Genomic DNA, 26,756 nt, shown 5'->3' with positions numbered 1-26,756 from the left:
AGATTCATGGGGGTGTGGGCACTTCCCCATACACACTCCTCTTATCGACCTAATCTGGCCCTTCTGATAACTGTCTATGCTTCCTCTGACTTCCAGAAAGCAGGGGATAACCACAACTAAATAAAACAAATACTCTGAGAAGCTGGAGCCCTATCAGACTGCTGGATCTAGGGGAGCAACTGGCCTGTTAGGACAGTGATGGCCAACAGAAACAGTATAAAGACGAACCTTAAAGGTATTTGAAATTTTTCTAATAGCTCTATAAAAAGGTAAAAAAAACAAAGGCGAAATTAATCTTAGATATTTAACCGAATAGATCCAAAATATAGTTTTGATCTGGAATCAATATAAAATTATTCATGATATATATCTCATATACACATCTCATAATATGTATCTCATTTTATATATATATACATTGTTCAACCCCATGGACTGTAGCCCGCCAGGCCATCGTGCCCTCCACTGTCTCCCAGGAATTTGCTCAAGTTCATGTCCTTTAAGTCCAGGGATACAAGGGTGAAATCCATTGTGTATCTCACACATGCAGCCCTAGATCTATATACCCCAAGAGTCCAACAGGTACCAGCCAGACACAAGGATGCGCTTGTTCCAAGGGTCTTCATTTATTCTGTCTTTCTGCATACCCTTTCTTCAGGGGCAGAGTCTGGGATGGAAAAAAAAAAATGGCTGAAGCGGTGACGAACGCCGCCCCCCCCCCCGCCCCCCGCATCGTCCCCGATTGGGGCCGTTTTGCAGGCGACTGAGATTTCTCCTGCGATCAGAGGGTCTGCGCCCATCAGCACGGTGTGCACTTCTCACCGCACTGGGTCAGGGGTGAGGATGGGGGCGCTTCAAGTTCTAGGGGGATTCGGGCCTCTCCTGGACGCCCACAAAGTCCTTCCCCGCACTTGGTGCCCAAAGGGGCAGAGCGGCCTCCGCCAGCGACAGCACCCTGGGCGGGGGGCGCGGGGCGGGCAGCCGGACCTGCCGAGCGGCCACTTGGCCGGGCTCGGGTTTCTCGGGCCGGATGGTCGGCCGCAGCCCGGAGGCCCCGAGCGCCGGATGCCCGGCGGGCGTGCGCGGCCCGCACCCGCCCGCGCGCGGCCCCCGGCGCAGCTGCCGCCTCCCCCGCGCCGGAGGCGGTGGGAAGCCCCCTCGCCGGCCCCGCGCCCCCTCGGCTGGGCCCTGGGCGGAGCCGCCCACCTGTCCCCCGGGACGCCCCACGGGGGCCGAGCGGGGGCGGGCGCGGAGGGCCGGAGAAAAGGCGCGGGCGGCGCGCGCGGCCGGAGTGAGGGCGCTGGGCGAGCGCGGGACGGGCACGCGAGCTGCCGCGCCGCGCGCACAGGGGCCGGGAGCCCGCGGAGCAGCCGGGTGCTCGCGGCGTCCGGACGGGCTCAGGTGAGGGGCGGCAGGGGACGGGCGACGGGAGCCCCGAGCCGGAGGCCGCGCGCCGGGGGCTGCGAATCAGGGACGCGCTGGGACCGAAACAAGGGCAGACGGAGGACCATTCCGGGTGGCGGAGGGGCGCGGGTCCGCCTGCGGGGCTGCTGCCCCTTTAAGGTTGCCGGGGCGACGGCTCTGGCCAGAGCGAGGCGCATTGACGTCAGCAGCCGGGTGCTGATTGGCTGCGGCGCGGCCGTTTCCGGTGGCGCCGTTGCGGAGCCGCTGTCGCCGAGTGGAGCGGGGCCGGGAGGGCGTCGTTGAGGGAGCCCCGCCGGCCGTCTCCGAGCCCGCAGCCCGAGCCCGCCGCCGCCCGTCCGCAGGTGAGGGGGCTCGCGGGCCCCGGCGCGCCCCGCCGCGCCGCCCGCCGCCCGCCCGGGGGCGCCGGGCCGACCCAAGATGGCGTCGCGGGGAGCGCCCTGCGGGGGGACGGCCGCGCCCCCGGCGCCGCCCGCCCGCGCGGCCTGTCCTCACGGCTGCCGCGGGCCCCGCGCTGGCCCGGCGTCCGCGCCCCGGGCCGCGCCGGCGGCTCCCGGCTCCCGGCTCCCGGCGCGGGCCCGCCCCCGCCGCCGCGCTCGCCCTCCCCCACACGGGCGGCGGCGCGGGGCGCGCGGGGCCCCAGCCCTTCCGGCCGCCGCGGGGGCGGGGGCCGTGCTTTGCGCCCGCGGCCGCCTCCGCGCCCGCCCGCGGCGCTCCCGGTCAGTCCCGGCCTGCCGCCCGCCCCGCCCCGCCCCCGCGGCGGCCGCCGCCCGCCTCCCCGGCCGGTCCGCGCTCGTCAGCCCCCTCTCGCCGGCCTCCCCCGCCCCGCTGCCCGCCTCGGGGTCTCCCCGCGGCCTTCCGACCGGAGCGAGAGGGGCGCCCTCCCTCCCGCGGCCGCGGCCCAAGTGCCGCGAAGGGCACGTCCCCGCGCACGTCCGGGGTCCCCGGGAGCCCCCCCACCAGCTCGGGGCGCGCGCGTCCGCGCCGGGGGGCGCCCGCGGGAGTGGCCGTCTCCGTGGTCCCCGAGGATGACCCCCAGGAAGGGCTCCTGGCCGCGGCCTGAATCAGCGATTTTCTCCAAGGGTCTGACGTACATCCTCGCATCTAATCCCTTGGACACAGCGTTGTGTTAATGTCACAACTGAATTTCCAGAAGAGCGAATCCCAGTGTTTTCTTAGGAGACACAATGCGGTGTCCGTTTTTCATCAGTTGAGTAACGGGGGGCGAGGGAGAGCTACATTGTAGGCTGTAGAGGAGCCTGGTGGGCTGCGGTCCATGGGGTCGCGAAGAGTCGGACACGACTGAGCGACTTCCCTTCCACTTTTCACTTTCATGCATTGGAGAAGGAAATGGCCGCCAACTCCAGTGTTCTTGCCTGGAGAATTCCAGGGACGGGGGAGCCTGGTGGGCTGCCGTCTGTGGGGTCACACAGAGTCGGACACGACTGAAGCGACTTAGCAGCAGCAGCAGCGGAACTGAGTAGAAGTGCAGAGTGAGTCTACAGTCCGTGAAGAAATTAAGACCATGAAATAGGGATTTTCCGGGGTTCACACGATGAACGCATCAATCCTGGGGCATTTCTAATAATATGCCGCCAAATTTCCAGTGTCCTCTTTTTGGTCTTTTAAATTGTTGCAAACCAAAAACCAGTTTCACCTCTTGGACTCAGTCATGTCTACCACAAACCTGACCTTTGAATGGTTTCTCTGGTCAGTTGAAAAGATGTATTAATGTTCCCACAACGTTTTGAAACACAGATCTCATTGACTGATTTTGGTGTCTTTCAGTACGATATATTTCCTAATGCAGAAAATCCTGAAGTGTATTTTCAGTTGATATGGTTGTCTGACCTGTAAAAGAGGCGGTGTAAATCTAAAAGGTGTGTGTGTGTGTGTGTGGGTGTGTGTGTGTGTGTGTGTGTGTTTCTGAAGGAGCAGCAGGAATCTTTTTTGTGGCCCCTTTAGTTTATGTGCCTGTCAGGTATCTACAAACTTTCTCCTGGTCTGTTAATCAGTCTGCTGACCTGTTAATTAGTTATTGACCTTTACCATGAAAGCTGTCAGAACTAAACCAGTAACAGCACAGCACTGTCCCTCTTCACTGTGCTCTTTCTTTGTCCTTTGAAAGTTAGTTTGATCTCATTGGTTTTGTGTGCGTTGTATTTGGAAAACGTGGGTTAGTACTGAATTCTCTTGCGGAGTGGAGAGGACCTTACCTTAATCTTCTGATCTTAATTACATGATAATTAGGAAGGAAAACAGTTTGTGACTCTTTTGTTGAGTCAGTGAGCTTCCAATTCCAGGCTCCGGTTAGCCGCCCATTACTGCATCTGTTAGCTTACTTTCACATCGAATCCTTTAAACTCTCTAAAATTCAGAAGGTGTAGTTTATCTATTTAGTCTTCATGTGAGTTAAAAACTTGATGTTTTAACATTTCCCTATTCAAATATTTTATAATTTACTTGTTAAGGTGTTTATATGGTGGTTTTTTTTTTCTATTAATAATGTATAAGATTTTCCCTTTTACTAGTGGATAATTGTGTTACCATTTAAGGCTGGCATCCGGTACAAAGAGTCTGGGATTAAAAATTGCCTTTGTTACGCATCCGGGTTTCTTTTGTGTTTTAAACCATTTTGGTTGTGTTGGCTGATCAGAGCCTGTGCTTGGGTGGTTTGCTAGGTGAGAGCGGCCTGCTCCCCTGGGATCCAGGTTATGTGAAGGGGACGTCGGACGGTCCTCTTGGTGCTTCCTTGCTTTCACCAAGCGCTGACTGCCGTGCCTTGTAGTTCTCTGTCCTGTTTGCCCTTTACACGTGTCCCATGTCCAGGATCCCTTTGCAGAAGAGAACTGAATGAAATTCCCTTGGGGGCCTGTCTGACTCCTCAGCACCAGCACCAGCCCCTGCCGGGGAGAGCCGGTGGCCGGCCGAGTCGGTGCCTCTCGAGGCCTGGGCCCTGTGCAGCACTGCCTTGCCAGAATGTGCCTTCTCTTCATACTTCACTCCCTAGCCCTCACCTCCCTGTTTTAAAATTTAAAAAATCTACCTAGTGAGAATGAAATCTTTGTGAATCGGTTGCCTGGTGAGTTTGTTAAGTCGAAGGCCAGCTTGACGTTTGCTGTTTGTGACCAGCTTTCCCGAGCTTCTGTGTCTTCTCTGTAGTGAACCATGGCTTCCGGCACCACCGCCAGCGAGGAGGAGCGCAGCCTCCGGGAATGCGAGCTCTATGTCCAGAAGCACAACATCCAGGCGCTGCTCAAGGACTCCATCGTGCAGCTGTGCACCGCGCGGCCCGAGAGGCCCATGGCCTTCCTCAGGGAGTACTTCGAGAAGCTGGAGAAGGTGAGCATGAATGGGGAGCGAGAGAGCTGACCCTCACAGTTGTTAAGTGCAAGGCTGGAGCGTGTTGCCGAGCTCTCTCTTTGGGAAGAAAAGGAATTCTGACCAAATAATCATTTATAATCATCATCATCATCTAAAATAGAATTCCAGGGAACAGAGGCAGTCAGTGCGTTTGCAGTGACTTGTGGCTTTGTGACCAGTGGGGTTTATCACATCCACTCTGATGCTCAGTGTTCTTGGCTAGCAGGTTTTCCAGCCACAGTTCCTTGTAACTGCTTTAATTAATACATAAAAAGGACCAAATAAAATAACTGAGTTGGTTCAGTTGATTGGAAGTAGCACAGCACTGGTCAGCAGAAACTGGCGCAAGACTGTAAATTGATTATACTGCAGTAAAAATTAAAAAATAAAAATAGTACATCAGTGGCGTGAATTGAGAACTTCTGCAGTACTTGAAAGCATTTAATGCTGTTTTCTTCAGCAAAACAAGTAAACTTGTAGGCTTTATCCTACGTTTGAAATCACTGTACTGGAGCATACAAGTCTGGCTTGTGACTAGTATCTTAGAAACCCTGAGTTGTCCAAGTGTGTCTTATTGTAAGATATGTCCCAACATAAATCGACTGTGGAGCAGAGAGAGCAAGATTGCTGGCTGTCAGAATTCTACTTTATTTACAGTTCTGGTAAGGACTTGTTTTCTCTTGAGAAAAAAGAGATTGAGTTTTTACTCATTGTTCATCCTTATTGTATGTGTGTCAGTGGGACCTAAGCATGGGGTATGTGCTGTTCTAAGCACAGTGGTCATTTTTCTTCAAGGTCAGTGCTTTAGTTCAGTCCCCTCAAAAAAATGATGAATGAGAAAGTCTGGATTGTTAAAAGTTTTGAGTAGTTTGTTTGATTTGCTCCTGAAATTTCAGCAGGGTAAAGTTACAGATTTTCTTAATGCATATTGAAGTTGTGACGTGGTTCATAATGACAGTGTACCACTTGGGAGGCATTTTCTTAGGTGTATGATTGTTAATTATCTAGTTGTATTGCAGAAACTTTTATACTGTATTCCACTGGTTTGGACAGCTTCTCAATCAGCATAATTAGTAAAAGAATCTGTTTTACTAATGTTCAAAAAATGTTTGGGTGGCTCAGTGATTGGACCCTTTTTCCCATTTTCTTGGAAAGCTGTTGAAATTGGTGTCTAGTACCATGATTAGAATAATTAAAAACAACAGGAAAACCTAACCAGTCCCAGTGAATGTAGCCTTAGTGTCTTGGAATTGTGGTAGAAAGTCTGGTTTTTCTCTTATTTAAGCGGTTTCTGGTAGTGGAGCGCTGTAGCACCAGGCTGCTGTGGGCCTTCCCTCCCTGTTTGGAAGTCAAGTACGTTCCTGGAGGTCTGGTTCTGAAGTCGGTCACCTGTCACCGTAAGGTGATCCCTCTTCTCTCTGTACATCAGTAGCAGCCACCCGCTGAGCGGACGAGGTGGGCGAGGCACGCAGTGTGTGTCTTTCTGTAGGGAGTGTGGGTGCCGTGCTGCCTCAGGGCTGCGCTTTGATGGCCCTGCTGGAGCACTGCCTGCAGGGGAAGCAGGAAGGACCCTGAGAGGCGTCGCTGTGCACGTGGGGTTTCTAGGTGTGATGTGTGTCGGCCTCTCTGCCCCGAGTAGGAGGCACAGCTTAGCACTGTTGTGTAATTCGTGGGCTTTTGTTCACTCGCATCCATTCCTTTAGCCAGGGTTGACTAAAGATAAGCGGATGTTGGAGAAACTGGGGTTTCAGCTGTGGAACAGGTCATTTTTGTACGTTAGGTGTTGAGGCGTATGTCTGAGAATACAGGCTCACTCTTGTCTCCTCTTTGCCGTGCTAACCAGGGCTCATGTTTCTGGTTCCCGCAACTGCTCAGTAAGAGATGCCCCAGAAGCCTGTCAGCTGGTCCAGTGAAGCGTCTGCAGTTCCCTTCAGGCTGTCGTTTGTGATCCGAGTCCTCTCTTGCGTGTGTGTTCACGTGAACCTTGCCAACTAGTGGATGAGAGGCTTTGTGATGGCTCTGACCATGGAGTGCCTCCTGTGTGCCAGGTGCTGTGTGAGCCATTGACCTTCTGCAAATGCTCATTATTTCAAACGTGTGAGGCTGGTGACTGTCACCATTTTAGGGAGGAAGCAGGAAAGCTGAGCGAGGGGTCAGGGAACGTGGCTGAGGCCACCCAGGGACCAGCTTCTGTTGCAGCACCTCGTGCCCCCCGCACCTCAGTGGTTTACTCCAGATGTCCTGACACTTGGCCGTGCGTGTGCAGCACTCTCTGCTCGGCCCGTATTGTCTTGGCTGCGTATGTCTTGTTCTGGGGCTCAGTGGAAGGAGCAGCCGTGTGTAAGGCATGCTTTTCTCAAGGCAGAGTGGTCAGAGGCTCCAGGGGCCAGAGTGCAGCCTCACAGGAGGGCGTGGCGTGGCAGAACAGGCCACGTACCAAACCCCACGTCAGTGGGCTGGGACGCTGGCTTCACCCTCTGGGAAGAATGGATGTCAGGGCAGGGAGGATGGGGGGAACACGCTGAGTGAGCCGCGGGCCAGAATCAGGACTTAGTGTGCTGGGATGCCCTGACAGTAGGTGGACTGGGAGGGCTCTTTTGAGGAGTGAGGACCCTGAAGAACGACAGCAGCGCGCAAAAGGGTGTGAGAACGTGTCGCGATGCTCGGGAGAGACGAGTGACCTCCGCCCTGGCTCTGCGTCGTCAGGATCAGGACACATCGAGCGCTGTTGAGGCTGGAAACCCAGGAAGCATTGTTACGACCGCAGCGCTCTTGGCACTTCAGAATCGTCTAAGACAGTAAAACCTCCCTTAGATAGACGGTACTTCCAAGCGAAGGGTTACCTGTGAGATTTTTCATGAATTTTTGTGAAATATCAATGACAAATCTTGGGGGGGTAGAATCTGTGTTTTCATTTATGCTCTTGAACTTTAAACTTTGGGGAGACTTGAGTTTTAAAGTTCTCTGTTAATATGGAATGAGAAAAACCTTACCTGTTACTATAATTACCAGAATGACAAGTGAGTTTTCTTTGAAAATTTTTTTAAAAACAATCTGGTTACATATTTGCCCATGGATCAGCAGGACAATGAAGAGTCTCTCCTAAGCCGTTGTCTCCCTGGAGCGCCGCCCGAGTCCCGTCCTGTGCGGGCGTGTGCACACGCGTGTCTGGTGTGTGCGTGGTGTCCCATTGTATGGACATTCGTTAATTATGGGCGTTACTTAATCGCCACATTGATGACCATTGTGGTGGTTTCCCGTATTTTGCTGTGAAAAGCTTTGGTATAGTGAACAACTCTGTGTATCTGTAATTTCACATACATGCATGTGAATATGCAAATACATTCATGTTAGTTTTGTTATAGGCCTTTGTTACTGGTGTTTTTAATTGAAAAGTCTAGATGAGAAAAATAAAGCTGGTTCCTCCCTCCAAAAATTAAAAAAAAAAAACCATCGGTCACAAGTCTCCTGATAGAAATAAGTGCTGTTCTTGCCTCAGTGGTGGTGGTTCTAGATGGTTCTTGCTGCACTGGTGTGTTTTTTGTCTTGATGCCGGATGCAGTGCTGAGTACCAGGCGGGAGAAAAAGCCGCCACCTCCTTCAATTCTTTTTTATCAGAATTTTTCAGAAATAATTAGTAAATGCTGTCATTTAGAATTTCAAGGCTGATTTAGGAAAAGAATGGAGAGTGAGTCACGAATGAGGAGGTGATAGCTCGCCGTTCTCGGCTTGTTTCATTCGGGTTTGGCGTCAGTCATAACTCATTCTCTACTGCAGACCTGAGGGGGATTTCTTTTTAAGGCCCTAGATCTGAAAAATAAGATTGTTAAACGGTTGATCTTGGTTTCATTTGGATTGGTTTAATCAGTTGTTAAAAGCAGGTAAACCGAGTGTCAGCCCTGCCCTTTGTAAAGAAAGCTTCCAGCTCTGTCAGGGCCGGTGTGGAGCCCAGGCTCCCATCCCATTGTGTTATCTGTTGAACATGCAGACCGCAGGCTCAGCACTCTCTGGCGCTGGTTCTGTGTTCCACTTGCCTCGTGTGATGTGGCATGGCAGGTCCACGGGCTTCGGGCTGAGCTCATGGGGTCGCCTGACGGCCTGGGCTTTGCTGTGTCACTGCTGTGCCGGAGTGCTGTTCCTACCGGCGTGCGTGGGCGAGGCAGGGGGCTCACACCCATCTCCCAGGCTTTGTTGTGCAGTTTATCGCCGCTGAGTGCCTGCAGATGACGGTCGCTTTGCGGCCGTGGTGCGTGTGTAGCTCTTCTGTGCGTGCTGCGTGCCCTTGTGCCAGTGGCTGTTTGTTAGTATCGCGTCTATCACCATCTGAGGAGCAGTATCACCTTTCAGAGTATTTCTCTTCAAATTCGACTCTCCGTTTTCTCCCGTTCTTGGTTGGCCTTTGCCCTTTAACTTTCACGTTGATATGGAGAGATTTGCAGTGACTGAGAAGGACTGGCGTTAGAATAGGAGAACGCCAGTAAAGAGCACCAATGTAGGGTCTCATTTTATAAACTTGTAATTTTTTAGGAGGAGGCAAAGCAGATCCAGAACCTGCAGAAAGCAGGCAGCCGTGCAGACTCGCGGGAGGATGAAATCTCCCCGCCGCCCCCTAACCCCGTGGTGAAGGGCCGGCGGCGACGCGGGGCCATCAGCGCTGAGGTCTACACCGAGGAGGATGCCGCGTCCTATGTTCGGAAGGTACCTGCACTCGGGAGTGTCTCCTCTGATGAACGTGCTCTGTTCCCAGTAGTAAACACAGACGGAGTGGGCTGTACTCCATCCTGCGCCGTTCCTGGGTACTGGGGAGCACGTTTCTGCAATAATAGGCCATCAGAGGAAGTATCTGTAGTGATTATGAAACAGTGAGTACTTGAGTTTGAGGGATTTTCTTTTCCGTGGTGGTGTTTTGCAGTGAAAGACCAGCAGTACTTTTTGTCTTGAATTGTGGTGTCAGGTTTTGACGTCCTCTCATTCATGGGGGGCCTTTGACCTTTTGCTCTGTAAGCGTCGTTCATCTCCATTGGCTCTTTCTGAGAGCCAGGCTGCCATTTCCAGTTACGCGATTAGCCTGAAGGGGGAAGATAATTGGGCCGGCAAGAGGTTCTGAGACTAACAGTACATGCTCATACTTTAGAAGATGACCAGTTATCATAAAACGCTTAGGTGTGTCTCAGTAGTGACCTTGGGTAAGGTGATTTTGGTTTGTTTCTTTGGTTGTTGACTAGGAACCAAATACCAGCCTTTCAGTGCAGGCCTAGTTGTAGACAAAGGGGATTAATTAGTATTTGTTCACTCAAAGTCAGTATTTGTGGGTCAGAGATAGTGTGAGAGTGTTGTGTTGAAAATACTTAACTGCGGCGAGCTGGCGCACTGAGCCCGGCTGAGAGGAGCTACCCCACGTCCAAGGTCAGGGGCAGCGGCCTAGAGTGCCAGGCTGCAACGGCTCAGGAACGGCTGAGAGGAGCTACCCCGTGTCCGAGGTCAGGGGCGGCGGCCGGGAGGAGCTATCCTGCGTCCGAGGTCAGGGCGGCGACCGAGAGGAGACACCCCGCGTCCGAGGTCAGGGCGGCCAAGAGAAGTCACCTCGCGCCCGAGGCCAGGGGCGGTGACCCTGAGGAGCCACCCGAGGAGCGGTGGCTGCGCAGGCGCAGGAGGGCCTAGAGGAGTATTCCCATGTTGAAGGTCAGGAACAGCGGCGGTAAGGAGATACCCCTCGTCCGAGGTAAGAAGCAGCGGCTGTGCTGTCTGGAGCAGCCGTGAAGAGATACCCCATGCCCAAGGTAAGGGAAACCCAAGTAAGATGGTAGGTGTTGCAAGAGGGCATCAGAGGGCAGACACACTGAAACCATACTCACAGAAAACTAGTCAATCTAATCTCACTAGGACCACAGCCTTGTCTAACTCAATGAAACCAAGCCATGCCTGCAGGGCAACCGAAGATGGGCGGGTCATGGTGGAGAGGTCTGACAGAATGTGGTCCACTGGAGAAGGGAATGGCAAGCCACTTCAGTATTCTTGCCTTGAGAACCCCATGAACAGTATGAAAAGGCAAAATGATAGGATACCAAAAGAGGAACTCCCCAGGTCATTAGGTGCCCAATATGCTACTGGAGATCAGTGGAGAAATAACTCCAGAAAGAATGAAGGGATGGAGCCAAAGCAAAAACAATACCCAGCTGTGGATGTGACTGGTGATAGAAGCAAGATCTGATGCTGTAAAGAGCAATATTGCATAGGAACCTGGATTGTCAGGTCCGTGAATCAAGGCAAATTGGAAGTGGTCAAACAAGAGATGGCAAGAGTGAACGTAGACATTCTAGGAATCAGTGAACTAAAATGGACTGGAATGGGTGAATTTAACTCAGATGACCATTATATCTACTACTGCAGGCAGGAATCCCTCAGAAGAAATGGAGTAGCCATCGTGGTCAACAAAAGAGTCTGAAATGCAGTACTTGGATGCAATCTCAAACACGACAGAATGGTCTCTGTTCGTCTCCAAGGCAAACCATTCAATATCACAGTTATGCAAGTCTATGCCCCAACCAGTAATGCTGAAGAAGCTGAAGTTGAACGGTTTTATGAAGACCTACAAGACCTTTTAGCACTAACACCCAAAAAAGATGTCCTTTTCATTATAGGGGACTGGAATGCAAAAGTAGGAAGTCAAGGAACACCTGGAGTAACAGGCAAATTTGGCCTTGGAATGCGGAATGAAGCAGGGCAAAGACTAATAGTTTTGCCAAGAAAATGCACTGGTCATAGCAAACACCCTCTTCCAACAACACAAGAGAAGACTCTACACATGGACATCACCAGATGGTCAACACCGAAATCAGATTGATTATATTCTTTGCAGCCAAAGATGGAGAAGCTCTATACAGTCAACAAAAACAAGACCAGGAGCTGACTGGCTCAGATCATGAACTCCTTATTACCAAATTCAGACTCAAATTGAAGAAAGTAGGGAAAACCGCTAGACCATGCAGGTATGACCTAAATCAAATCCCTTATGATTATACAGTGGAAGTGAGAAATAGATTTAAGGCCCTAGATCTGATAGATAGAGGGCCTGATGAACTATGGATGGAGGTTCGTGACATTGTACAGGAGATAGGGATCAGACCATCCCCATGGGAAAGAAATGCAAAAAAGCAAAATGGCTGCCTGGGGAGGCCTTACAAATAGCTGTGGAAAGAAGAGAGGCGAAAAGCAAAGGAGAAAAGGAAAGATAAAAGCATCTGAATGCAGAGTTCCAAAGAATAGCAAGAAGAGATAAGAAAGCTTTCTTCAGCGATCAATGCAAAGAAATAGAGGAAAACAACAGAATGGGAAAGACTAGAGATCTCTTCAAGAAAATTAGATGGGGTGGGAGGTGGGAGGGGGGTTCAGGAATGGGAACTCATGTACACCCGTGGCGGATTCATGTCAATGTATGGCAAAACCAATACAGTATTGTAAAAGGAAAATAAAAATTTTTAAAAAAAGAGATACCAAGGGAACATTTCATGCAAAGATGGGCTTGATAAAGGACAGAAATGGTCTGGACCTAACAGAAGCAGAAGATATTAAGAAGAGGTGGCAAGAATACACGGACGAAATGTACAAAAAAGATCTTCACGACCCAGATAATCACAATGGTGTGATCACTCACCTAGAGCCAGACATCCTGGAATGTGAAGTCAAGTGGGCCTTAGAAAGCATTACTGTGAACAAAGCTAGTGGAGGTGATGGAATTCCCGTTGAGCTGTTTCAAATCCTGAAAGATGATGCTGTGAAAGTGCTGGATTCAATATGCCAGCAAATTTGGAAAACTCAGCAGTGGCCACAGGACTGGAAAAGGTCAGTTTTCATTCCAATTCCAAAGAAAGGCAATGCCAAAGAATGCTCAAACTGCCGCACAATTGCACTCATCTCACACGCTAGTAAAGTAATGCTCAAAATTCTCCAAGCCAGGCTTCAGCAGTATGTGAACCGTGAACTCCCTGATGTTCAAGCTGGTTTTAGAAAAGGCAGAGGAACCAGAGATCAAATTGCCAACATCCACTGGATCATCGAAAAAGCAAGAGAGTTCCAGAAAAACATCTATTTCTGCTTTATGGACTCTGCCAAAGCCTTTGACTGTGTGGATCACAAGAAACTGTGGAAAATCCTGAAAGAGATGGGAATACCAGACCACCTAACCTGCCTCTTGAGAAGTCTGTATGCAGGTCAGGAAGCAACAATTAGAACTGGACATGGAACAACAGACTGGTTCCAAACAGGAAAAGGAGTACGTCAAGGCTGTATATTGTCACCCTGTTTAGTTAACTTCTATGGAGAGTACATCATGAGAAACGCTGGGCTGGAAGAAACACAAGCTGGAATGAAGATTGCTGGGAGAAATGTCAGTAACCTTATATATACAGATGACACCACCCTTATGGCAGAAAGTGAAGAGGAACTAAAAAGCCTCTTGATGAAAGTGAAAGAGGAGAGTCAAAAAGTTGGCTTAAAGCTCAACATTCAGAAAATGAAGATCACGGCATCCGGTCCCATCATTTCATGGGAAATAGATGGGGAAACAGTGGAAACAGTGTCAGACTTTATTTTGGGGGGCTCCAAAATCACTGTAGATGGTGACTGCAGCCATGAAATTAAAAGACGCTTACTCCTTGGATGGAAAGTTATGACCAACCTAGATAGTATATTAAAAAGCAGAGACATTACTTTGCCGACTAAGGTCCATCTAGTCAAGGCTATGGTTTTTCAGTGGTCATGTATGGATGTGAGAGTTGGACTGTGAAGAAGGCTGAGCGCCGAAGGATTGATGCTTTTGAACTGTGGTGTTGGAGAAGAGTCTTGAGAGTCCCTTGGACTGCAAGGAGATCCAACCAGTCCATCGTAAAGGAGACCAGTCCTGGGATTTCTTTGGAAGGAATGATACAAAATCTGAAACTCCAAAATCTGAAACTCCAGCACTTTGGCCACCTCATGCGAAGAGTTGACTCATTGGAAAAGACTCTGATGCTGGGAGGGATTGAGGGCAGGAGGAGAAGGGGACGACAGAGGATGAGATGGCTGGATGGCATCACGGACTCGATGGACGTGAGTCTGAGTGAACTCGGGGAGATGGTTATGGACAGGGAGGCCTGGCTTGCTGCGATTCATGGGGTCACAAAGAGTCGGACACGATTGAGCAACTGAACTGAACTCAAAGCAGACTTGTCTAAATACCAAAGGTAGCTTGACATCTAATTGAAATGTTGGTTTCAGTCATGAAGTTGTTTTGGTTTATGGAACATATGGAATGGTCATTGGGCTTTCTGCTCTTTCCTAGGTTATACCGAAAGATTATAAGACAATGGCTGCTTTAGCTAAAGCCATTGAAAAGAACGTACTGTTTTCACATCTGGATGATAACGAGAGAAGGTAGGTGATATTTTTTTTTCCGGTACAGCTGGGATCCCAAACTAGCTGCCTCACTGTTGGAAGTTTTAAAGTGACCTGGTGCCACTCCAGGCTGAAAATCTGGAAGCTCTAAGGTTAACTAACAGACATTTAAGGTTAATGTTTTGTAACACGAAGCCTTCTCTCCCTGCAGTGACATTTTTGACGCCATGTTCCCGGTTTCCTTTATTGCTGGAGAGACGGTCATTCAGCAGGGTAAGGGTGGCCGCTTTTATGGCCAGTGCTAGTGTTAAAGTTGTGGAGTTTTTTTTCCTCTTGAAGCCTACCATCTTCCTTTTGGTATACTGTTGGATTTTCTTATTTCTTTAATTAAAATCGTCTCAGCTAACAGTAAAAGGCACACTTTGCCTAAGGGACTATTTCCCTACTGTCAGTGTAGTCTGGTTCATAGTGACTGTTAAAGAAGATTCGTGCATTTTCACTTTGTAAGGAATTCCAGGGCCACATAGGTTTTATGTATGCTTTATATTTATCGTTAACGGGTCCGAGGAAGATAAAGCAGGGAGTGAGCCACACTCAGACTCTTGCTCACCGAGCTCGTCTCTGTGGAAGGCTCTGTCCCTCCTGCTGGCTCTCACTTTGCCCACACACACTGACATGGAGCTCAGCTTTGGGTATTCCTCTTTCCTTTCTTATTTAGTCTCAGTATCTTCATGGGGTTTCATAAGCCATGTGTTTTCTTTTTTAGTGACAGGGTGATACATTGTTACTATTGTATCTTATTTGTTGTTTTAGATGACATAGCAGTTACCATTTCTATACATAAGTGGCTTGCTTAAGTTATTTTTCAGAGGCGTCTTCAGTGTGAGATGGCTGATGATCTGGTCAGTTTTATGACTTGTAAAATATATTGCTGGACCTTTTGGTTTGATTTGTTCTTTTTTAATTTATAGTTTGCTTCTGACTTTTTTACTCTCCTCACTTTTAGGTGATGAAGGGGATAACTTCTACGTGATTGACCAAGGAGAGATGGACGTAAGATTTAATAATAGCAAAAATATGTCGAGACTCTTTTAAAAGTCAGCTTGTCACTTACTGCTTCTGAGAGGCCTGAGGGCTATTGCATCCTCGTATGTTAGATTCCTTTTGCCAGATGTTTCACTGACACCAAGAAAGGCCATTTTTACTGACACATAAACTTTCTAAAGGTAGTTTCTTTGGCTGAATGTACAGTTCGGAACTTTTGCTGGGTTGGCAGTTCAGGCACGTGTGCCTGCTTTGCAGGATAAGCTCGGGGGTCTCGACAGGTCATCAGCCGGGAGACTTGGTACAGCCTCTGTCCTATACATCTTGTCCCTCCCATAAGAGCATTAGAAAACTCAGTGGCACAGCAGTGAAATGCTGACCAGCACAGTGCCTGGCACAGAGCTCTGTAAATACACCTGCTCAGTGGCTGTGTTGTGTCCGACTCTGCAGCCCCGTGGGCTGCCGCGTGCCAGCCTCTCCTGTCCTCCTCTGTCCTGGAGGTTGCTTATGGTCATGTCCGTTGCACCGGGGATGCCGTCTGACTGGCCTCTTCTGCCCCCTCCTCCTCTTGCCTCGTAAACACGCAAGGAGCACCGCCAGTGCCTAGGTCACTGCGCTCACCGTCCGTGCTGAGGGCCTTTTTCTCCCCAGATAATTAGGCCAGCTGTGTCATAGGCACTCTGGACATGTCTGACTTGTCACAAGTCAGGTGTTTTGCCCTGTTGTGGTCCGGAAAGGTAACATCTTATTTTCTACAACAGAGCTCAGGATTCTGATCTTTGAAAAGAGTGTGTGGGTTTTTAATCCGTATATACTTGTGTATGTAGAGATAACCAGCGCTTTTGTATTTTAGGTCTATGTCAACAATGAATGGGCAACCAGTGTTGGGGAAGGAGGGAGCTTCGGGGAGCTTGCTCTGATTTACGGGACTCCTCGAGCGGCCACTGTCAAGGCCAAGACGAACGTGAAGCTGTGGGGCATTGACCGGGACAGCTACAGAAGGATCCTCATGGTGAGACCCGTGCGAGTGGGTGCAGCCCACCGTCCAGGCTGTGTGACTCGCGTTCGACAGTGCCACCGCGGGAAGATGGGAATGCTTGTGACGGTTGAATGCTTGACCTTAGCGTTACCCGTTACACCGTTTGCGACAGAGATCTTTTAGAACAGAACTTTGGCTGAAATGATACGGGAGACAGACACAGGGTGTGTGTGCAGTGGTCAGCTGATGTTTGGAACTGTCTCTGTCGGTCAGCGCATCTCCCTTTGGCCAGTCTTCACACAGACGGATGGCTTGATGGACGCTGTGCTGACTTTTCTGTGATAGCAGTTTGAGTCCTTTCTGTGGAGGATGGGGGTTGTGGAGAAGGACCCTAAGCTGGAAGTATACTCAGCTTTACTTGGGCTTTTTTTTTTTTTTTTTTTGCAGAACTGATAATTTGCTTTTTTGATGTTTCAGTATTTGATTAATTCTTTGGCCATATACTTGGTGTTCCTTTTAGGAGCAAGTTACCAAGAGCTTTTTATTCAATGCAGACCTTACCGTCTCCAGCAGGAGAAAACAAGCAAGCTCTTGAGTAACTGCTGTCAGTTTACCTGAAACAACATTTCTTACTCCACAGAGTTCTGTGATTTACACAGTTTAGAGATATGACTTTCTTTTTTTCATTTACAGGGAAGCACGCTGAGAAAGCGGAAGATGTATGAGGAGTTTCTTAGTAAAGTGTCTATTTTAGGTAAGTTGGGAAGTTGCATGGAGAATCGCTAAATTGAAGTGTTAGTAATGCTTAAGGAAGTAGATTCTGTTTCATAAAAATGGCTTGAGTTATCAATATGTTTTCACAGTCACAAAAAGCACGGGAATGTGAAACTGAAGTTTGGCTAAGAAGTAATTTCAACTTGTGTTTAATTTGCTAGTGGATGGCTGACCTCTTAGTTAGAAATAAGTGCTACTGATTCTTCCTGGAAGGATAGGAAGGCTGGACCTGTCCTCCAGACCGTGGATGGCTGGTTACCCCCGGGACTGGGTGTCCATTGCTCTGTCAGTGAGTTTTTTCAGTTCAGGGAGGTGAGTGTCACCAACAATGTGTCTCTTCTGTGGAAAGGTTTGGTGTCATTTGCTGGCTTTCTCTGAAAAAATGCTAGAGTTTGGGGAAATGCAGAGCAGCGTGATTGGGAGTGCTGCTGTGGGGTCTGTGGCACGGATGTGGAGGCGTTGTCACAAGCTGCTCTTCGTGGAGGGCGTGGTGGATTTCACACGGCCGCGTGGGTCGTTGCTTTCACAGTGACTTGGCTTCGTGCCCTTGCTTTCCTTTCTCAGAGATGATTACCTCTAGTGTCTTGAGTGTTAGTTTGGCCTTTGGGAACATAGGTTATTTTTTAGTTACTCTTACTGGTTTTGTAAATAAATCTGAGTTATTTCTCTGCATTTCTGGAACAGATTCTCTTTGGGTCGTATAATTGCAGGTTTGAGTTGCATCGATGGCAGTCTCTGGCAATACTTAATGATCACACTCTTTCATTCCTTTCCCACTGGATGAGTTGGTGTAGATTAGCTTGGCTCTTGGGCCCCTGGATTCAGGAGGGTGCGTGGGCCATTTGCACGTGACGGGGTGTTGCTGAGAGAGGGCTAGTTGAAGACAGGTGCCAAGTTGAATCTGAGCCACACTGGAGTGTTTCAGTTGACTTTCCATACTTTTTGCTTTGAAATTTTTAGCAGTACCGAATAACATAGAGAGACTCTTTTGCTATCTGCCTTTTAGAATCTCTGGACAAGTGGGAGCGCCTCACGGTAGCCGATGCGTTGGAACCAGTCCAGTTTGAAGACGGGCAGAAGATTGTGGTGCAGGGGGAGCCGGGTGATGAGTTCTTCATTATCTTGGAGGTAAAGACGGGGCAGCCCCGGAGGGGGAAGGGGGCGCTGGTCCCCAGCCGCAGCTTCTCTTCTAGGGTCGCCTGGCAGTTTCAGGTGAAGGCCGTCCTTCCCTTTGAAGTGCTGATGTTTGTTTTTCTGCTAGGCCACCAAGTTTTAAATGAGTTTAAGTGAAAGTCAGAATTGTGGGAGGTATTAGCCAGATTCAGATCTACTTAAATTAATCCTGCTTATACAGGCCGAACAGAGCTCTGCCATTCAGCAGCGTGCAGACTGTGAGGTGATGTACACTTTTGTTAAAATCATGCTTTGGGGCTGTTAGGCAATAAAGGGCCCAGCTCAGGTCTTTAAATTCTCTGTTTTCCTGTGTTTTATGTGCTCATGACCATGGACATGGAGACCCACACAGCTGGTATGTGCTGTGAGGGGGGTCAGGAGAAGCTGCCAGTATCTCTCCAGCCTGGGGTTGAGGACGTCTTAGTGAGCAGGGCCAGGCAGGAGCATGTCCAGGCTCTTCTGAGCCCTGGCATTTCTGTTGCAGACAGAACTCTTGTCACTGTGAGGCAGCAGGCAGGGACAGTACCTGGAGGAGCTGGGGTGTCGCTCACGTACACCTGTGTCCATGAAGAGCCGGTGTGCCTGGGTCTGGCCCTCCTCCCGCAGTTTCTCGCCTCAGTCCAAACCCTGGCGGTCCCTTGGCTTGATGTGAAGTGCCGCCAGCAGGAACTCTGGCGATGGAGGTCACGCCTGTGCTGACTCTCCAGTCCTCTCCATCACATGAACACAGAAGATTTGAAGCAGCTGCTGAATTCTGCTTCTCTTGGCAGCGCCCTAAAGTCGCAGAGGGCGCCGGGCGTGCCCCCTGGGCGTGGGCCGCGTTAACGTGTCTCGCTCTCTGGTGGTCCCATCACAGGGCTCGGCCGCGGTGCTGCAGCGGCGCTCAGAGAACGAGGAGTTTGTGGAGGTGGGAAGGCTGGGCCCTTCGGACTACTTCGGTGAGTGGCCCCGCGGGGTGACGTCCCTGCCCAGCGCGCGCCGCGGTCCTTCCTGCGCCTGTCTCCCTTCTCCTGTGCTTCAGTGCCCACTTCAGTTGCTTGGCGCTCAGAGCGTTTGACCTTGACTCAGTTAAGAATTACATTACTGTCTCAGGTCTGTCGTTCGGTGGTTTTTCTGAAGTGCGGATGTCGTGTGGCCTGGATGTCGTGTGGTCTGGGCAAGTCTCTCTCTGCTCTCAGGGTGCCTCTCGGAAAGCGTTCCGGGAGTGTGCCCGCTCTCAGCCCCCTCTCCCCTCCAGGCGAGATCGCTCTGCTGATGAACCGGCCCCGTGCAGCCACCGTGGTGGCCCGCGGCCCGCTGAAGTGCGTCAAGCTGGACCGGCCGCGGTTCGAGCGCGTCCTCGGCCCGTGCTCCGACATCCTCAAGCGCAACATCCAGCAGTACAACAGCTTCGTGTCCCTGTCTGTGTGAGGCCCGCCCCGGCCCCGCGCAGCGCCCGCGGCCCCTGGCACCGCAGCTTCCTGTCGGCTTCTGTTCAAGTTGCTTTTGTGGCACCGTTTTTATTTTGGAGCATTACTGAGTGCTCACACAGCTAAATAAATAGAAGGGTTCTCTGAAGACTTGGCTGTCCCCGCCTCTCTGTGCAGTGTTGGTGTTCGCCCCCCAGCCACCACCGCCGCGCCCCCAGCCCGCTCGCTGTCTGCCGAGGGCTGACCCCGCTCCACCGAGGGACCTGGGGGCTGAGGCGGCAGTGCGAGCTTCCCTTGAAGTGACGCCCGCCTTCTGCTACTGTACGCGTTCTTTAGACTGTGGCCATGTGTGCCGCCTGTCCCTATGGAATAAATGCTTTCTCATGAAGCTCTGAGGATTAGGAAGAACAGGTATAGAAGAACCTTCATGTAGCAGGACATCTGTCTGTAGTTAAAGTAGCCTAAGGGTGGAGAAGCCCCTTGTTGCTGTGATATGACCAGGTCTTTTCTTGTTTAATAAGAATCTGTATTTGTCGGCTGAGGGCCTGGTTCTGTTTGTCTCTGGTGGTTAAGGCTCCCTCTTCAGCTCTGCAGCACATCGAGGTGTGGCTGTCTATCCCTGCTTTCTGCATTTCACACCGAATCATAAGCCACAGATACCAGTTCTGATTGAACGACAGATGCCTCAGCTCACAGATTCCTTAGACTTTCCTCTTTCCAGCCAGTGCCAAATGCTCATCAGCAGGTGCCGAATTGATAATGAGAATCCGAGGTCTGCGTTCTTGGCTGTTAACTCAGAGTTTCTGGTTAGTGTACACCCTTCAGGTGACTCCAGGATGGTAATCTCTTATGCCCTGTAAGCCCTGACTCCAGGAAAGATATACTCCATGTCGATGTGAAAGGGAAGAGGTGTTGCTAACGGGGCGACGGGCAGGCAGCTCAGTGTCGGGACCCTGCCCCGAGCTCGCTGGGGCAGGGGCCTGGGGCGGGCGTTCTTTACTTGCTTCAGCACCGCCACCACCCCTCGCCCCGCTTTAAATCCGCTAGACTTTATGGGGCTTGGGGGTGCAGTAGGACGTGTCTGTTGCACGTCCGTCAGAGAGGCCATCCTGCTGAGAAGTTCTGCTTCCCTCTCCCCTGTTTTATTCCCTGGGAGGCTTTTCTGTGTAAACTTGTTTTGAGTCTTAACTGTCTTTCAGTATTTTCCAGCCTTTTCAACCTTGTGTTGCTAAACTATTCCCTGGGCACCAGTGATAGCCCCACTGTTCACCTGTTTTTAAACAGCATCTCACAGCTCCGTAATGTGGGCACTCTTGTTTGCCTTGTGATCTTTGTAACGCAACGTGGGGGGTATATTTGGGAATGACTGCAAGCGTTTCTTTCCCCATCTGTATGCAACTGGCTCCAATTATTAATCCCTTTTTACCCTTTCCTGGGTCATTAAATTGGTCATGGTACATGTTTTTCACAGATTTGAACAGTTTTTAGGTTGTTACTAGTTTGGAGTATAAATCTGGGAAACATTTTATTTACCTTTTAGAGTGGAATAGAAAGCCACCTTATTACAACTTTTTTATTTTTCAAAATTATACTCAATGAGGATTTTTGATCTGTATTTTGTGTTTAGCTGCCTTTTTATATTTAAAATATTAAAAATTGTTGGTTAGCTTAAAGCTTACTTTGATCTTTGTTTAAACGCCAAAACTGTACTTGAGAATGTCATGCGTTTGCAGTTTCCTGTATGTATATGGTCACGTTCATGTGTGTTTAGATGGCCACGATGCTTCCTAAATGAATTTTGCTCTTAGGTCATTTGGCTTTGCTGTTTACCCCTTTTTTAGTTTTTAATCTAAGAAAATTGAAGTCTGAATTTAAGAGTGCTCACATTTTGAGCTTTCCCTTTGTGCAGTCTGGGTGCATATGAGGAATCGCAGTGGCATCGTCTGTCTCAGTGGACATCCTGAGCTTCAGCAGCCATCCTGTCTGGGCTTGGTAAGGGAGCCTGTGAAACCTCCTGCTCTGGACATTGTGGGCCGCCCAAGGGCCGCTCCGCATCGTTTGCTGGCTGCGAGTCCGGTTATACTGTGTGTGCTAATATACTCTCTTCTTTTTGCTATAGATTGTCTCAACAGTGGGTCAAGTAATAAAAAGACTAAATAATCCTTTAACGAATCAGTCTTTCTTCCCTTTCTCCTTTGCTTCTCTTCTCCATCCCCACTCCCCCAGAAACTCTGAATCCAAATCCAGTGCACAAGGATGAGAATTTATTGTGAATTAGGGGATGAGGGGATCACCGAAAGAATATGTTTCTTCTCAGTGTTTTCCAGTTCAGTTTGTCAGTGAATCTAAAACCCTTACTTTCAGGATAATTGAGATGCACCGGATCTGTTTACTGAATGATGGAAGTAAAAGATTAAATCAAGAATTCCTTTTTGTTAAGGGTAGACTGGTTCTCTGGCCTTGAAACTTTCCCAGACTGAATGGAAAATACTCCTAGGTCAGCATGCTCCTTGGTTTAAATTTAATAAGTGCGTTCATATATTTAGGTGTGTGTCTGTGTTTTGCACACATACAAAGTCATTTCTAACGTTTACGCCTCAGGTTTCTGAGGCGTAGGAGGCTTAGCTGAGTCTGAGAATGGTAGGCTGCTTCTCTCCATGCCCTGCGGGAACTGGGTGCTGCTTCGTAGCACGAGCGCTTCCTCCCGGTGCAGTCACCTCCTCCCGCAGCCCACTGGAGCTGGAATATTTAACAGAACACAATTGAAGAGCATTTTCCTGGGTTGACTATACTGGTTGTGGATTAACTGTCCCTCTCAAACACTGGCTCATATGAAATCCTTTTTTAATGATGTGAGTGTATTGATGTCATAAAATTGAAGTTATGTGATGTTGTTAGCTTGCTTACATCGCCTTCTCTCCAACCACAAATTGACAGCTGAACCTGTTCTGTATTTTTGTGGGCCCTAGCAGGTGTGTTTCTAGATGGGCTGAAACAGCATTGAGAAGCAGCGTCTAGATCACCAATTAATGTGACCCCCAAGTAGCTGTTGTGATAGTGAGCACCAGGGAAGACTGGAGGAGGAGAAGCTGAAGCCTCTCCCTCCTTTCCCTCTGGGATTTTACAGAGAAGCCAGCGCTGCTGGTGAAGGACAAGCTTGTGAAGTGCAGACTCCTCACAGTCCACAGTCGCAGTTCAGTCTGGGGCCCTGCGCGCAGAGCTGTGCCTTCATCCTGACAGCCTAAAACCAAACCCCAGACTCCTCTCATGACAGCTCTGCAGCGTCGGTAAGCAGCGCTGTGGTTTCCCCAGTCACCACTAGGTGGAGAGCTTGTCATCGCCTTTGTTCACCTCTGCGTCATCACTCACAGCTGCTCCTCACGGAGGCTGGATTTGCGCATTTTGCAAACCTGCCTGCCTGCCTGCTGGGACTTGTCTGCACCTCCAGGTCAGCCCTTGTGGCACTGTCACGGCCACACCCAGGCTGGAGCGGGGCAGAGGAGGTGCTCTCCTGCCCGCCATGCGCCCGGCCTCCTTTCAGAATTAGGTCTGTGATCCAGCGCCCTTTCTGTTGGTCTGTTTAATGCCTTTTTTTGTTGTTGTCGGCATTTTTGAGCTGTGCTGTTGGTGATTTCGCCGTTTAAAACACCCCCCAGAGGAGTTCTCAGCTTCTGGCTAGTGTTCTCGAGTGTAACTGGCTTCTCTGAGGCGTCAGTTGCAGCATTCATGAAGCAACAGCAGTAGCTGAGGTGCCTTTGCACACCCAGCACAGACAACAAGGATCACGGGTAGGTTGGTGGGCAAACGTGTACTGAGAGGCTCCGGGGAGCCTGCAGCCCTGTGTGTCTAACGGGGGCAAACAGCTGCCCCCACTCACTGCCTGTGGTGGCTGCGTCTGCCATTGTTTGGTGCTGGTGGTTCAGCCGCTCAGTCGTGTCTGACTCTGTGATCCCGCGGACTGCAGCACGCCAGGCTCCCCTGTCCTTCACCATCTCCCAGAGTTTGCTCAGACTCACACCCATTGAGTTGGTGATGCCATCCAGCCATCTCGTCCTCTGTCTAAACCACCACCAGTAAGAAGCAGCTACACTTCCTACAGTCCTCAGGCCCGGGTGCCCTCCAGGTTTGGGGGCGGCTGAGCTCCTCCAGACCTCTCTCCAACAGGCTGTCTGTTCCCTGTCAGTTTTTCACTTTGCCATCAGTAGTAAGGACAGGAGACCACACAAGTTTCTAACAGAGACAAGAGTTTTCAGTCATGGATGTGCTGGAAGAACCTGATAACTGGGGTCTTCTGTTTTATGGTATTTCTGACAAATAGTGGAGTCTTAATTTTGGTGTTATTGAAAGGATAATGGTGTGTTTAGGACAGGTGAGTCAGGAGGTACCTAGGTACTGGACACGCTGGTCACACTCAGCTCTGTTTCCCTCAGTCTGTGAAGTGGACCAGCGCCTCTTATCACAGGCCACCTGAACACGAGAGGCTGGCCTCACGTGGAGCTGGGCCTAACCTGCCTGGGGCCCTGCCGTTTGGGTCTTGAGACCGCTGGTTCCGTCCCTGGCTGCCCCTGCCTGCGTGTGTCCCTGCCGTCCCTCCGTGCGTCGTTACCTGGTTCCCCCCACTCCAAAAGGAGACGCTGGCTCGAAGCAGGAGAAACAGTTCGTGAGGTGGGAGCCCCAGGGGCAGGGACACGCCTCAGTGATGCACGGCTCTGGGGTTAAGGTCCCTCTATACTGAAGACTGATTTTTGTTGTAAAGTCAACAACAGCTTCACAAGCTGGGTGCGGTTTTGTGTTCAGTGGAAAGAGCACTTTGGTGTAGCTGTGACCCCCTAGGCTGTGTGATTTTCGTTAACCTCTCTGAGCCCCTCAGTTCCTTGGCAGTCCGGATGAGGTGGGGATTCTGTCTGTGGGGCGGGAGCTCGTTGTGTCCGCACCCTGGGGCGTGGCAGTGGGGGCCCCCAGGGGGGCCGGAAGCCTGTCTGGAGCCTGCCCCCTGGGGCCGTCTCTGGGTGCAAGGCCGAGGTCCTGGATGAAGCCCAGAGAGGTGTTGACCTGGGACCCGCCTCCGCGACTTCCCACCCCTTGTCACGAGCACCTGAGCCTCTGGCCTTCACCAGAAGAGCCGATGTGGCGTCAGCAGCCTGGTCACCTGCTGACCTGCTGACCGATCGATGCGAGTCCACTCCTGTCCTGCGTGTGGTCACGGGCTGTGGAGTGAGAAACACGTCCTATTCAGATGTGAGCAGGTCAGCAGAGACAAGGCTGGCGAGACAGGAAGCCCCCGGAACGGCTGGGAGCTTAGGAAGTGAAGTGGACTGAGCCCTGTCTGAGCGGGCGGCGGAGGGGAGGGCATCTGGAGCGGCAGACTGCTCCGGGCAGCCTGCAGCGCTCGGGGCCCGGCGCAGGCACTGCCGGGCCTCACGGGAGCCAGCGCTGGTTGGCGGGCCGGACGGGCCCCAGCTGCCCTGCTCCCTCCAGGCTCCCGCCCCTGCCGGGCCCGTCCTTGTGTTGTCCCGCTGCCGGACCCCCTCGCGTCGCCTTTTATAGCTGCCGATGCCAGTCCTGACATCCTGGATGCCAGTTCAGTCGATGTTTATACTCTTTGAGATGGAAACATCCTTTTCGGATACCCTGAGCAGATCCCTCTGTTTACCTCTTGTGATAACACATCTGAGAAATCAGAGGGGACGGCTGTGTTGAGACTGGGCCACAGTGACTGGGACGTGGATAGCGTGTGGAGTGCACTTTAAACCAGTTGGAGAGTCGCCGTGTGTAGTTCCGTTCTTTGCTTCTGAGACGCCGGATGTTTCTGTGCCGATCAGGAATCATCCTTGTGGCCACAGTAAACACCTAGAGGAGTCCATCTGATGTCCTGTCATTTTATTTGTGACAGTTAATGCTGTCCCGGGAGCCAGGCCTCCAGGCCAGACCTGTGTCCAGGTTCCCAGTGGGCTCAGCAGGTGTCTGTGGCCTTGATGGAGTAGAGCTTCCCGGGGGAGGGGACCCAGGCCAGTGCTCCAAGGAGGGAGGCTCGCTGGGTCACACTTCTGCCCTTTCAGAATCATCCCCTCGCCCTGCCTGCCTCATGAGCTCCTGACCCAGGCCCCAGCCTGTATGGGGGCCCCGGGGAAGCGGTGGTCCACACTCGGAGTTCACCGCGGCTCTGGTCCACTTTCTGGGGTGTGCCTCCTCCAGCCCCTAGCTTGTCGCGTTAGCCCGGCTCGAGTCTGGGGCCCACTGTCCCATGGGGCCGTCGGCCACCACACTCTGCTCCCCGTGGGCCTCAATGCAGTTCTGCACAGTCCTGAGGATGGTCTGCAGCCTGCGGTCCAGGGCGAGGAGATGGGGCTCCGTGAGCACGGGGCTGAGCTGGTCCTCCAGCAGTGACTCGCGCATCACATCGCTGAGCCTATAGTCAGCCTGGGCCAGCAGCTGCAGGTGCAGGAGCGTCTTCCTCTTTATCCTGGAGGCAGAGTCAAAAACCCAGTTAGTAAAGGTGAAGGGGGAGGCTTCCCGGACTCACTTCTCTCCCCACTGCCTGTTCTGGGGGCCTCATGCTGCAGAGCCGTCTCCTCGCCCAGCACCTTCTCGGGCACGCTTGAATGACACCCGGTAAGAAGGGACTGGGTGGGGTGGCGGTTAGCGCCCTGCGGTCCTTGCCCAGCAGTCTGCGGAGCCGTCCGGACTCTCAACTGTGGTGCCCCAGGCATCTGGTGCTTCTTGGGGAATCCAAGCAAGTGCTGAGTGAGAGCTTTCCCAGGAAATTTGAAGCCAGTGCGAGAAGCCCCCAGTAGGTGAGATGGGTGCCGGCCTTCTCAAAGGCGGTGGCCACTGCTGGCCCCACCTTGCTTCTGCTCAGCTCTGTGGTTCTGATTTCTCTGCATCAGACTCTGAAATGGGATTGGGCCGACCTTTAGGATTCCCATCTCTTTTACGTGGGGCTGTGACTTCGACTCAGGTGTAAGCAGCTTAAGTGTCTAGCCTCAATCACACAGAACCCCTGCCTTTCCTGCTCAGGAGCGGGGTGGCAGGGAGAGGGGTACGTGTAAGTCACCCCAGGAAGTGGAGGAAGAAAGTTCAGGCTCAAACTTCCCAGCAGGGAATGGAGACATTTTTGCTCCCGGTGAGCCACGTTTCTGTTCAGCCTCGGACACGGCTGCCCAGCAGGCGCGCTGGTCCTGACACACCAGCCAGGCTGGAGGTGGTCAGAGATGCTGTGG

General features: G+C 51.4%; 2 protein-coding genes across 6 annotated transcripts in view; one reads left to right on the top strand and one right to left on the bottom strand.

Moving 5' to 3' along the window:
- PRKAR1A (protein kinase cAMP-dependent type I regulatory subunit alpha) lies at nt 1,295–21,704 on the top strand. 2 transcript variants are annotated; one of them, XM_018063935.1, is made up of 11 exons: nt 1,295–1,401; nt 4,585–4,764; nt 9,313–9,483; nt 14,105–14,196; nt 14,369–14,430; nt 15,164–15,210; nt 16,055–16,213; nt 16,874–16,934; nt 17,961–18,082; nt 18,984–19,065; nt 19,365–21,704. In XM_018063935.1, exons 2-11 carry the CDS (start codon nt 4,591–4,593, stop codon nt 19,535–19,537), a joined length of 1,143 nt encoding a protein of 380 aa, XP_017919424.1. In that variant the 5' UTR covers nt 1,295–1,401; nt 4,585–4,590; the 3' UTR covers nt 19,538–21,704. The 2 variants fall into 2 exon arrangements, with proteins under 2 accessions (XP_017919424.1, XP_013828084.1); XM_013972630.2 differs by lacking the exon at nt 1,295–1,401 and adding an exon at nt 1,425–1,766.
- FAM20A (FAM20A, golgi associated secretory pathway pseudokinase) overlaps nt 22,044–26,756 on the bottom strand; it is a 42,996-nt gene continuing 38,283 nt past the window's right edge. For 2 of the 4 annotated variants that reach the window (XM_018063933.1, XM_018063934.1), the window contains exon 11: nt 22,051–25,999. In XM_018063933.1, the coding sequence (XP_017919422.1) occupies nt 25,735–25,999 (265 nt within the window). In that variant the 3' untranslated portion in view covers nt 22,051–25,734. Of the gene's footprint in view, nt 26,000–26,756 lie in introns of all 4 variants that reach the window. The other 2 variants (XR_001919645.1, XR_001919644.1) reach the window with 2 other exon arrangements.

Source organism: Capra hircus, chromosome 19 (genome assembly GCF_001704415.2).
Source record: "Capra hircus breed San Clemente chromosome 19, ASM170441v1, whole genome shotgun sequence".
Classification (NCBI taxonomy): Eukaryota; Metazoa; Chordata; class Mammalia; order Artiodactyla; family Bovidae; genus Capra; species Capra hircus.
This window is presented reverse-complemented; position numbering and strand designations above follow the sequence as displayed.

Excerpts from the sequence above, each read along its gene's own strand:
- PRKAR1A (XM_018063935.1), top strand. The coding sequence starts at position 4,591 with ATGGCTTCCGGCACCACCGCCAGCGAGGAGGAGCGCAGCCTCCGGGAA. Across the intron at positions 9,484-14,104 it reads CCGCGTCCTATGTTCGGAAG|GTTATACCGAAAGATTATAA; the intron begins GTACCTGCACTC and ends GCTCTTTCCTAG. Across the intron at positions 19,066-19,364 it reads GGGCCCTTCGGACTACTTCG|GCGAGATCGCTCTGCTGATG; the intron begins GTGAGTGGCCCC and ends TCTCCCCTCCAG.